The sequence below is a fragment of the Pinus tabuliformis genome, chromosome 4_1, assembly GCF_031772625.1.
Source record: "Pinus tabuliformis cultivar Carrire ecotype Pingquan chromosome 4_1, CPIR1, whole genome shotgun sequence".
Lineage (NCBI taxonomy): Eukaryota > Viridiplantae > Streptophyta > Pinopsida > Pinales > Pinaceae > Pinus > Pinus tabuliformis.
Window position 1 is genome coordinate 202401827 of NC_142303.1, and position 13301 is coordinate 202415127.

The window sequence follows — 13301 nt, forward strand, 5'->3', positions numbered from 1 at the left end:
TACCTAGAAAGGTTGAAAGCTTTAGTCCATCTTTGTCCTACCTAGATAGATTGCCCTAGTCAGGAATCTAGTCCATGGCATTGCGGTGCCTAAATTCTTCATAGATCATGTGTTATGAGATCTTCCAGGTACCTCTATAGATATATAAGTATGAATACCTCCCTAGTTAAGAGTGAGTGTTGAAGAATGCAGCTAGGTTCAATCTTCATAATTGTACTTGAGTCAAAAATGAAATATATTTGTCAAAATAAAGCAAAAAGAATTTTATTATTATTTGGATTGACTTGTTAAAGCATGGGTTTCATGCTTGGGTCAATTGTCATAGGTCAAGCCTCCACTGTAGGCTTTAGGATTTTTATTTAAGTCCAAAATCAATTTTGTTTGGTCAAAATCTTCCTCCATCAAGTCTCCTTGCAAGTCGGCCTCCAAAATAACAACCAACAAGTCAGCTCCACATGTCAACTTATTTTAATAACGAACAACTATAAATAGGAGGGTATACTTGGCTCCACAAGATAGACACACAGTTCGCGGAAATTTCAGAGATAAAAGTTCAGTATAATTTCAGAGAGAAATTTTGATGGATCACAGTGAAGTATAATTCAGTTGAACCATCATTTCAAGTTGAAGCATGAATATCTTATTGGGCTACACCAGAACCAAAACTTGGATTACTGTCACAGGACCGAAAGTATGTGCTGCCACCACAGAAAATGAAGAAGTCGAGTTATGATGCTACTACAGAAGTGTAAAGCCGAGTTATGATACTACAGAATTGAAGTAGAAGTCGAGTTCTGATGCCATTATAGAAGTGTTATAGAAGCTGAGCTATGATGCCACCGCAGAACTGGAGTGTGAGACAAATAAGGGTGATAGAAGTATAATGTCACAGGACCGAAACCAAAGGAAGTTGTCTTGGGATGCAACGGGTTCAAGTATGAGAAAGCTGCCACAGAATTGAAGCACAAGTAGACTGTGAATACAGAACTGATGAATAAACAAGGATGACTTGATGGAGGGAGTCTCTAGTCTAGATTCTAAGCATCTTGGTCGTCCCATCTTGTTTTGAATCTACTGAAGAAAAAATTCTTGACCGGGCTTTCCGCTAGAGTGGGTTTTACCCTGGCTGTGTGACTACATCTCGTGTCCTCTTCTCATTGTTGTTTGACATTAGTCTTGATGATAAGGAAAAGATAAATTGAAAGAAGGAATAATAATAATGAAACATCACAAGATAATGTCATAATAAGAGAAATCAATTAACTTGCCACCCTATTGGATTTCTCAACACAAACTTCCAGAGATTGAGGTTAAGTGTTGGAGATAATCATCAAGAGATTTGTGGACAAGGCCCATGACCTAGAGGCAACAGTAGACAAGTGGAAAATTGACAGACATTGAATGATAGGGGTATGGTCAACAAGGGGTCATTGAAAAGTAGTCAATCATAAAGTAGATAATCGAGACAACAGATGATTAGTAACAACTTCCTTAACATAGGGCTCCTCAACCAACAAAGGTAACGAAAAACCAAGTGATCAACAAGCTTGGCTATTGAGAAGCCAAGTGGCCAACAAGCTTGGTGATCAACAAGCAATGTCATCAACAAGAGAAAAGATTGACAAATGTTTCTTTTAAAGAGACTTGATCGACAAGGAACCACAAGTAGAGTAATCATTAACAAAGCAGTTATCAACAAAGGGCTTAGGGCTTATTGACAAGCACAAGTTTAAAGTCGACAAAGGTCCCAAACTTCCATCAACAAGCATGAAGTGTTTGTGATGACCACCATGCCTTATCACGATAGTAAAACAATCAAAAAAGGACAAATGCAATGAATGCAAGTGCTACATCAATGGTTTTCTAAGGCAATAAATGAAGGGTTCAAGAAATCATTTGAAGCGAGTTCGAACTTCCAACTATTTCGATTTAATACAATTCCTTGACTACAAGTCCTAGAGATAACATGAAGGGTGAAGGTTCAAGAAGCGCATGGACATTCACCGAAAGCACCACAAAGGATAGCAGTGACACGTTGGGAAGACAAAAGCCTGAGGAATATAGGAGCAAGCCTTTTATCTATAAAAAATGTCCACAAGATGGCATCACCGTCCAAAATTAAGAAAGCCCCAAATCCTCCAATGCAAGATGGCATGAATGTTCAATGTGTGATGTTGCTCCCTTGTACTCACAATTATGTATATATAATGACTTTCTGTATGCATTTCTAACAGAAAGAAACTCATTTGAATTACTCATACATTTCTCAAAGATCACAAATATGTAGCATAATTAAAAAATTCACATATCTAAGTAAAAGCAATGATAGTGGTAATGAAATCATTCATACCCATAATTGGTCAAGACTCAAGTCTCATTCTACATGTACTGTAACAGATCTTAATGGCCCCTTCTAACAAAAGGACCCATCGACCATTCTCAAAAGTCTACTCAATGTATATAGAGACCCTGCTATATAGAATGTCTGAGAGAATATGTCTATACCTTATAACCAACAAAATGACCAGCTGGATCACATTTGAATAGTTGAGGTCCAGACTCTTCATCAATACCAAGTACTATAGCAGCTGTGCAAGCAACCAGTGCATGTTAAGCAAAAATCATATAAATAATAAATAATAAAACCACCATAGCAAATAGCATTTTTGCATACAAACATCACTGTATTCATTCATACTGGTCAACATTCAGTTTATATGAAGTGTAATGGCAGAACCATAGGATTTTTTCCCAGTTTATATCAAAATATTTCAAGCACTGACCTACTCCAAGTGGTCTCATGTATGCATGTTGTGTATAAACTTGAGACTTATCTGCAAGCCTGCAAATCATACAAAATAGAGCATATTGCATAATTAGAGATAAAAGAACAAAACAATTCAAATCAAAAACCTAAAATATGTTGTCATGCAAATCAAATTATAAGAAAAAAGACACTATCAATCTAGAAGCAGGGGTTTTAAACCCCATGTTGTTGCATATGAAAAATCGAAACACAACATTTGCATTATGCAGATAATTTGATGTAAATGAGCAATGTTGTATTTAAGCTCATAGTTTTGTAATATTATCTACTCCTTGTATCTTTTCTACAAGGCCATTTCTGATCTCAAAAAGATAACCTATCATATTTGGGATTAATTAGCTGAATAAGAACCTAATTACCCGATAAAGGTGATTGGGCCACATAAAGCTAATTTTGATATTCAATCATATCATATTATATTAAAGTCACATATGAATTTGAAATAGTAGTGTGCAATTCACATTTGGGCACATTTCAAGAGGTATTAGAGAAAAATTGGATCTATATGACACAAAAAGATCTTGGCAATGCAAAGGGCATACTTTTCTATTAGAGATTCAGATTGAGGAAATGCTATTGTTAGAAACTAAACTCACAGGCACGTCCAATGAGCACCTCCCCGTAATTCTTGAAAAACAAGGGAGATGCAGTCACCACAATTTACAAATCCAAAATGGCTCAATAACATTGTCCAGTCATGTACACCATTTCTGTACCCTGTCTTCAACAGAGGATAACATTCAGCTGGAGTTTCTAATTAAGGTGACATTTTTTTTGGAAAGTACAATTACAAGGCATTAAAATGAATGATTGTATAGCCTTATAGGTAATTTCATGAAACAGGGTCAAAGTTAGAAGCTCTGAAAGTTGTTCCTTTTTCAGTGCCAAACCCCTGCCAAAAAGGAGAAACTCATCAGAACTTTCAATTGCAGTAAGTGCCAATTTGTCTTGTTAAAAGAAGATGTCTAGCACACAAATCCTTAGCTTTAGATTTTCGTTGGGAGGGGAAATCAATTGAATGCAAGATATCTTTATTTTTAAATAAAAGGCTTGATTGGGAAAAAATGTTGAAAAGGAGCATGAAAATATTCAAGTAAGTTTATTAAAATTCCTTGGTAATATTTTTGAATGTATGTGATAGATTATGTATTACATACAATGTAGAAGATGAATATGCTAAGGAAATATACACATGATTGACTCTAGATGAAGTTTCTGAAGAATAGACATCTTCCAGCTATGTAAAATTAGCTACTTGAGCTTCTCTCTATGGTACCCCCCATATGATGAACCTGATGAGTCTCCATGTGAACGGTATTTACAAGAGGCAAAGAAGATCTCCCAAAATCTCTTCAATGAACTTGTTCCCCATTATGGTGGGCATAAAGGATTTAAACAAAGCAAAGAAGATATCCAAACGATGAACCTGTTCCTCTTTATAATGATCCTCCTAGTAAGAATCATGTACCAGTTGAAGGGGACCAGAAATTATTGAGGAATGTCATAAGCAAGTGGAAAAAGAGCTTTCTTCATGAATCTTCTCAATCAGACGTGTGTTTTCCTGCCCTACAAACATCCTTTTACATCCTATTTAGATGGCATGCCCAATTACTCAATTCCCAATTACCCAATCTCTTGGTTGACCTAGACTTCAACCGTTGTGAACTTGTTGAACATCTTCAGTGGAGTATAGTCAGTGAGTTCATTTCATCAAAGATCTTTATCAATGCTTATATCAAATCAAGCAAAGGGCAAAGGAATAGGAAGTAGGAAGTAGTTACACGGGTGAGCTACTCTTTAGTCCGGAGAAAAAGCTTTTTAGGGATCCAAAGGGGGCATTACCAAAACACAAGATTTTTATAATGCAAATAAATTTATGTCCATAAGCACTTTTGTATGTAAGCTCATAGTTTTATAGTAATATTTAGTGCTTGATAATTTGTACAAGAACACTTATGTGCAATACAGCCTCAAATACGCAATTAGCAACGGTAATATCAATTAGTTAAATAAGACCCTAATTACCCCATAAATGTAACCTAAGGCACAAGTTAGGGCTTTAGCCCTTTTTAATCTGAATAGGGGTCACTCTAGTAATAATTCATATCTATCGATCAATCAAATCACATCACTGTTGTTATTATATTTTGAAACCTTCCTCCATTATCCAAATTTGCTAGTGCAGTCTGCTCTTTGGTGTGCAAGTACATCGAATGCTTTCTTCTTGTTTCTTTATTTTGCCATCTGAGCTCCACCCTTGTCATACTTTTATTGTTGTTTCAATTCAAATTTGTTAAACACACATGGGCAGCAAGAGAGATATGAAAGATAAAACATGCAGTACAATTTTTATTAACAAATGATTTACATTTATAGTACATGTTGTGACCGTTGGGTTTCACATCCCAAGGTCTCTTGGACTCCTTTTGTCCATTCGGCTTCCACACTAACCCATTGAGGATTAGGTGTCCAACATTCCCCCCCTTAATCCGAAGGGTTATGTATGAGTCCAAGAAAAGAGCCATAATACAAAATGTGCAAAAATGCATGGCAGCACTAGGCTGAATGTGCTCTCTCAAAATGTTGGTATAAAGGGCGGTAGTTTAAGGATGACCACCAACACTGGAACGCTTAGTGCAGTTCCCGTAACTCTTCCAAAACTTGCAAGAAACTGAAGTTTTCTGCTAGAGGAAGTGATCCTGTTGTTTTAAAGAGGGAAACCTTCAACCATAAAAGGGAGGTCTCACCCCGCATAAAAGGTAAAACTTCAACCTGAAAAGGAAAGTCTCAACCTGTGATGGTTTAAGGATGACCAACAACTCTGGAATGCTTAGTGCAATTCCTGGAACTCTTCCAAAACTGGCAAGAAGCTGAAGTCTTCTGCTAGAGGAAGTGTTCTCAATTTTGTTCCTGGAATTCTTCTAAAACTGGGAAGAAGCTGAAGTCTTCTGCTAGAGGAAGTGTCCCAAATTGCCAACTGAAGGCATGTTTACAGGCATCTTTGTTTCTGGCTACAACTCTGAAATTGGTGTGGCAGGTTGTGGCTCAGGCTCGCTTGATGTGACTTTGAAGCTTGTAGATGACCATCATTTCCCCCCCTGTCAGATACAAGGTGAGATGATGGAGAAAACTCAACTGCAAGATTGTTCAATACTCTGGAACAAGTTTTGACATGTGTTTGGAATATCTTCTTGGCTGTTGATGCCCATTGCCAAGAAGCGATCCATCCAAGATGAATCTTTGTTCTTGCAGGACGTTTGTTTTTGAAGCATCTGTTTGAAGAATGACTGGTTTTATGACAGTGCTTACATGGATGAAGATCAAAACAGTGATCTTTTAGATGGCCAACTCGGTCACAGTGTTGGCATTTTACGATCTGTTGTTGTTGTTGCGGTGGAAGAGGAGTAGAATCTGGAACAGCTGGAGGTGAACTGTCATGAGGAGCAGGTGAACTGTCATGAATAAATCCAGCACTCTGAAACTGAATGGGCTTTGAGTAGTCTGGAATATGAAAGGACAAGTCCTTGTCATATCCAAGACCAGTTCTGTGCTTGTTGTGGACAAGCTGTTCCCAAGGTCTGATGATGGGCTTGGGAAGTGCAGACTGAGTTTCTGCATCTGCATTTACAACTGTTGCTTTATTTGAATGAAAGGTAACATTATTAACTTGCTGTTGATGGGTGGTTGTCTCAATGTTCTGAACAAAAACAGGTTCAGAATGATGTCTATTTTGATGTAGCTCTTCTTGCTGTAGCTGTGATTCAAGCTGCAAAAAATCAATCTTTTCCTGTGCATTTTGTAGACAGACCTGAATATCTGTGAGAGAAACTTTGCTGACTTTTAATGTATCATGAGTAGTAGATGACATTAGAGTTTTGAGGAACTCTAATACTTCACTGATTCTAGCCATTTTTTTTCTTCAATGTCAGATTTACACCTTACAACTACTACTCAGTGCAGAAAAGTAATACCTACTCACAGTACACAGCAATATCCTTTATACATGTGCAGCAAATGATCAGAGTTCAACCAGCAAGCACCGATTACAATCCATTACATGAAAATAAGAGTTTACTCATGACCAGCATTATGTTCTGACAAAACAACCGACAAAACTTTTCTCCATAAAAGATTACAATCAGCCCACCAAACTCTTTATGCAGCAGTTGAAGCAAGGAATTAATGCACTATAATGAATTTTAAATACAAAGCCACACTGGGGCAGCAACAACTGCAAACTTTCTTGAATCCTTCAAATACTCCTTCACTTTCTCGGCCAGTGGAAAAGAATAGTCAAGTTCAATAGTGACTGTAACCATTCATGATAACATGTGGAACAGCTACAATTGTGGGATTACAGATTCCCAGAGAAAGAATTGTACATAATCTCATAATCTTATGTGGAACAATGCAGATATATAAACTAAGTCAACATTGCAATTTCAAGGGTTTCATAGTAGCACATGCATATGAACATGCATCTCGGCCTATGCTCAATCAGTATCTCAATGTCTGGCAAATTTCTACCACTGGCAATCTCAATTAACATGTGGAAGCTTACCTTTCAATTCCTGGCAAATTTTATCATTTGCATGCGGAAGCTTATCAAACACCTGTTCAGTTGATGAGCGTGAAGTGTATGATGGAGTAATATTGAAGACAACGTTCATTACACCAAAACAGTGTCCAATATACGTGGAAGCCAGTCACAGTTTCAACACGGGCAGCGTTCAAAACGCACCAGCGTATAGCCCTTCAAAAACCTTTCAAAACGCACCAGCCCGTCAATGGTCCTTGCAGAACTTACATTTCTTGGGTACACACTTCAAAGAATTGCCAGGTGCCATTCGAAATCTCATGGATTTAGAATTTCTCATTATAAAATGCCCTTTCCTAGAAATACTACCGTCTTCGTTGGGTAACCTTACGAACTTGAAGGAATTGATGCTCCGGCATTGCAAAGCTTATTAATCAGAGAGCAAATGTGTATATGTCAGGAGCAAAGCGTATTAATCAGGATACCAAACAACAACAATATTTGAACAGTTTCAAAATTTCTAAGTCTCCACACTTTTCTTTATGATTCTCAACAAGCTGAGATTATTTCCCCTCTTTACATTTCCAAAGGCAAATTCGAAACCTTGTATTTCATGTACCTATGACTATAGTGGTGCAACGCTTCATAATTTACATCAGACTGAATTTAATCCATTTTATTTGGATGGAGAAAACCCAGATTAGCTTGAAACGTGTTGGCATTCATATTTGATAAGGCTGGCAATCTTGTTCACCTTGGGTTTCCCACACATGGGCAGCGTTCAACATATGGGTGGACAAAACTATGTAATAAGCGTAAATGGCGATAAAGATAAACAATGGTAAATGGCAGTAGTGGTAATGGCGGTATTACGTATTACAACCCAGCAACATCATAAACAATGGTATTGTGTATTACAACCCAGCAACATCATAAACCAAACACTGTTTCCTCCAGCGCAGAGCGTATTCATACCAGATAGCTCGGTCTCACATTTGAGTAATCTTACCAACTGGAAATTGCATTCGTTCGTTATTTCAGATCCGGAACAGCACCACGGTGATCAGCAAAAACGTTTTGCTTCAAATTCTGCATCGACATGCAGCAAGGGAAGAGCAAATGCACCAGCAGCAAAACGAATCGAAACCCAACAATGCCATCGGTTTCATCTTGTTCTTAATTCAGGCCATCGTCCAATGCTCAGATGCAGTCGGACAGTCAAAGCACGCAGAGCGCAGAAGACGCAGATAATGCAGTGTTTAGACAGTGGCAGCGACTGTGGAGGGGGCAGGTCGGAATATATGGAATATTGCAGATAGAGAGCGGAGTAGAGAGACTCCACAGGAGCAGCTAAAGGGTGGATGCAGCAACGGAATGTGGTAATTAGAGGATTGTCCAATGTTCTTCAGAAACGGGCGCCATTTCTGGCATCAAACACTCAAAGCTCGTCAGAATCTCTGATAGAACCAGCCACGGGCACAAATGCCATGAATAGCCCTTATAATGCCAAGCGCTCAAGGCAACCTAAATGATAGGTCAGTATTCGCAGGAAAATAATGAGCCTGATAGGTCAGTATTCGCAGGAAAATAATGGCTCATTATAGTGACTCAAAATGGAGCAGGACCAGCCATCGCCTGCTCTGATACCATGTTAAACACACATGGGCAGCAAGTGAAAGATAAAACATGCAGTACAATTTTTATTAACAAATGATTTACATTTATAGTACATGTTGTGACCGTTGGGTTTCACATCCCAAGGTCTCTTGGACTCCTTTTGTCCATTCGGCTTCCACACTAACCCATTGAGGATTAGGTGTCCAACAAAATTTGACTTTTGTAATATTAGCAGTGATTCACATCCAAGCACATTGCACATGCCGCACATAGCAATAGCATCAACCATGGCCTAAAATTATGGGGATCTAACAAGATTAAAGACTTTGCAAATACTTTTGATTGTGTGTGATAAATTTTGTATTGCATTCAATATAGAAGATGAAAGGAAATAGACACATGATTGGATCCAAAAGAGGTTTGTGAAAAACGGAGATCTTCCAACTATGTGAACATAACTATTTTGAGCTTCTCTTTGTGGTATTTCCTCTATATCATGAATCTGATGAATCTCCATGTGAGTAGTATTTCACAAGAGGAAAAGAACATTTCCCAACATATCCTCAAAGAACTTGTTTGTCTCTATGATGAACGAAGAGAATTTACAAGAGGCAAAGAAGATCTCCCAATACCTCTTAAATGGATGTATTCCTCTTTATGATGATCCTACTAGTGAGGAGCATGCACTAATTGAGAGAGAAGCATAAATTATCAAAGGATGATCATAAGCAAGTGGGAAAAAGAGTTTTTGGCATGAATCTTCTCCATTGGAAAAAAATTTCCTGCCCTACAACCATCTTTTTACATCCTATGTAGATGGCATTTTCAATCACTTATTTCCAAAGCTTAGTGTCTTGGTTGAGCTAGACTTCAACCCTTGTGACCTTGTTGAGCATCTTCGGTAGAGTACAGTGAGTTTGTTCATTTAGTTCATCAAAGATCTTTCTCACAGCTTATATCAATTCAAGCAAAAGGAAAAAGCATAGCAAGCATAGCTACTCATTGGTTCTCAAGATTTGGGGACTAAGACTTTCAAAAGGAAGGGCACACTATGTACGGAAACACAAGAGTTTTATAATGTAAATAAATTTATGTACGTAAGCAATTTTGTATGTAAGCTCATAGTTTTATAATAAAATTAAATCCTTGATATTTTGCACAAGGCCACTTATGTTAAATATAGCTTCAAAATGACAATTAGCACATTTAATATTAATTAATTAAATCAAAAGCCTAATTACCCCATAAATGTAATTTTGGCTAGTTAAGGCTTTAACCCTTTCTCATCTAAATAGGGGTCTTCCCCCAGTCTAGTAGTAAGTCATATCTATCAATCAATCAAATCATGTGACTCTTTGATTATATTTTGGAGAGGTGTTCCTCCATTATATGAATCTGCGGGTGCAATCTGCTCTTTGGCATGCAAGTACACCCACTCTTTTATTCTTCTCTCTTTGGTTTCTTTTTTGAGCTCCAGTGTTATACTTTTATTGTTGTTTTGGTTCAAAATTGTATTTTGCAATAGTGGAATGCCGATTCACATCCAAGCACATTGCACATGCCACACATAGCAATAGCATCAATCATGGCCTACCAATATGGGGATCTAACAAGGTTAAAGGGGAAGTCCAAACAAAACCAAAAAGTAACTGTGTCTTTCTAAACTACCTCATGTATAGTGTTTCTTTGTTTGGTACTCTCCAAGTTGTGTTGAGAACCAAGAAAGGTATGGTGGAAAATGTACCAATACCCATACCAATTAATAGGAGAGGGAGTGGGAGATTCAATAGGTGTACACATACTATCAACAACAGAAGACTAACATTGTTGTATTCAAGCTTCAATCTTTGTCTCTTAGATTTTGAAGCTAAGATAGATTTGAAATTGGCTTTAACTCGATGAGTAACACCTATCATAGGCAAGGTGATAATTCAAACAGTTCACTTCTTATAAAAATTGTGCAAAAACTGCACTAGATTTTATCTGCAACAATGTCTATGCAAAATGACCAATAAGGTTTTCTTTGATCAATTTTAAAATTTATGAAAAAAAAAGTGGTTTACACTTAGTTTTGACTTTATGGGGAATAATACTAGAAAACACATAAATTCCTCAAAAGACCTTTTATGATGCCAGGTAACACATTGTCACTTCCTTTCTCGTTGCTCCGATGGAGGTTCACAAGTTTATTGCTTGGCATATAGTTTTAGAGAGGTGCCAAACTTCAACCCAAGGTTGCAGGATGCTTCCATCACAAGAAAAATCTAGTTCCAAAGTTGTCGGAGCAATAAAAACTCCTCAATAAAAAGTGTTGAAGTAGACTGGAAAACAATTAAGGATTGCAGTAGAGAAGGCTTAGGATTCATGTTGCAACAGAGCATACCACATTGTGAAATCAAGAGACCTGCAACTTAGTGTTACAAGGGCAGAGGACCTACTGCTGAATGGTGTTGTCATTGATGTCAATCGTAGAGTTTGACTTTGACTAAACGCATGTCATTGATGTTAAACTATTAATGAATGCTCTTAATATTTGTCTGAATTACATCAAGTTAGAAGCTCCACTAAAGGATGGTTGAAAACCCTAGCTCTAGGGTTTGGGTTCCCTGGACTAAGGACATAACCCGCACTTGTTGAGGGTTTTCAAAGATGCAGATCACTAAGTTTCTCTTGGAGATCCTCGTCATTGGATTCTCCTCGTTGAACTAATTTTGGTGGTATGTGGCACCCCACATGGTTCTTCATGGTTTTTGGACTATGCCTATTAGAAGACGAAGGACCCATTCTATGGGTTAAAACCCTACAAGGAGATGAAGTGGGAAATTTGTGTTGGGCAACATATCATTCACATCAAGGAGGTTAGATTTAAGGATTAACTTACTTTTTGAAGGACTTTAAAGAATAGTCTTTCATCTTCAAAGAGTCTTGGCTTTAAAGGAAAATCATTAACCCAACTTCAAAAGCGGTTGTGGCCTCATCTTTTGGGCTTTATTCGAAATAAAATTCAATATTTCAAAGAGATTATGATCCTAAATGTTCTCTAACGGCTCTTCTTTGAAAGCGCTCCATTATTCATGATAAATCTATTTAAAGACCTCATTTAGCCTTCCTCCAACAAGCACTTGAACGAACAATCTTTTGTGATATTGCTCAAGACTTTTTGGCCCTTGAGGAGATAGCGTAAGATTAGTAGAGAGGATTTTTGTTTTGATTTTGGTTGGTTTTTGGGGATTCGTTTGGGATTATTTTCTTGATGAAGGGTTACAGCCATGCATCAAACCTCCAAATTAAATCTATCGTCCTTCTGCAATTTTTGAGCCCAGTGAAGAAGTTGAAATTTTGTTGATAGAGTTCGGCCTTTTTGTTTAAGAGTTTCTTTGCGCAAGTTATGTTGCATTCAGCCCTGAGATTGTGATCTGTGATATAATCTCTGCGGATTAAAGGCTAGTCAAGAGATATGATCTGCAAAGGTTAGATTTATTGAGCTTCCTAAAGTAGCCTTTATTTGTGGTTAACTGGAGAAGGATATTAAGCTTATCCTTGAAGAAATATGTTGCGAGTTCCTTAAAGAATTGATAGAATAGCACCAAAAGTTGTTGTATGGAGTCTCGACCCACTAAAGGCATCAAATCTAGACGGTTCGTAGGAAGTTTACAGTGCTAGAAAGGAACCAAGGTTATCCATATGACCTTTCGGCCTACCTTCTAATGAAAAACGAGATCAAGACTTGCTTGGCATTGCGACACAATATATGCAGGAGTGACAACATTTTTGGGTATATATATTTATGAGGGAACTAGTTTCGGTCTTCATAATTGTATTTGGCTCATGACATAATGTAATTATTGTTGTATTTATCAAAAAGAAAGAAAAAATAAATAAATTATTTTTTAAAAAAGAAATTATTTATTTTGAGAATGGGTTTCCTGCCCACAACCAGTAGTCCTAAGTCTAGCACCCATTCAGTGCTCTAGGGATTTAGTCTTGAGTCAAAATCAATGTAATGATGTAAAAGACCCATTGGGCATTTGTATCACGAAAGAGAAATAGTATTTGTATTATTAGAAAGGTCTGGAAGACCTACAAGATCAGGTCAACCAACCTCTACTCAAGTCGGCCTAAAGGCCTATTCTAGCCCAACGAAAGCCTACCTATATAAAAAGTTGACTTCGACCTCTATTGGGCACAACATATAACACACATGATCTCATGTATTGATCTGCGGCCAAAAGAGCTAGTGCAAAGGCTTTGAAGGAAGGATGAAGACCAGCGAAGGAATGGAGGATGATACTCATCTTGGATCTATTTTTCTTATGTGAA

General features: G+C 37.5%; 1 protein-coding gene across 1 annotated transcript in view; it reads right to left on the bottom strand.

Moving 5' to 3' along the window:
- Positions 1-13301, bottom strand: part of LOC149174922 (proteasome subunit alpha type-6) — a 90433-nt gene that overhangs the window by 42404 nt on the left and 34728 nt on the right. The window contains exons 5-6 of the mRNA XM_089419456.1: positions 2784-2842; positions 2506-2588 (exon numbers count right to left, since the gene is read on the bottom strand). Of these exons, the coding sequence (XP_089275582.1) occupies positions 2506-2588; positions 2784-2842 (142 nt within the window). The remainder of the gene's footprint in view (positions 1-2505; positions 2589-2783; positions 2843-13301) is intronic.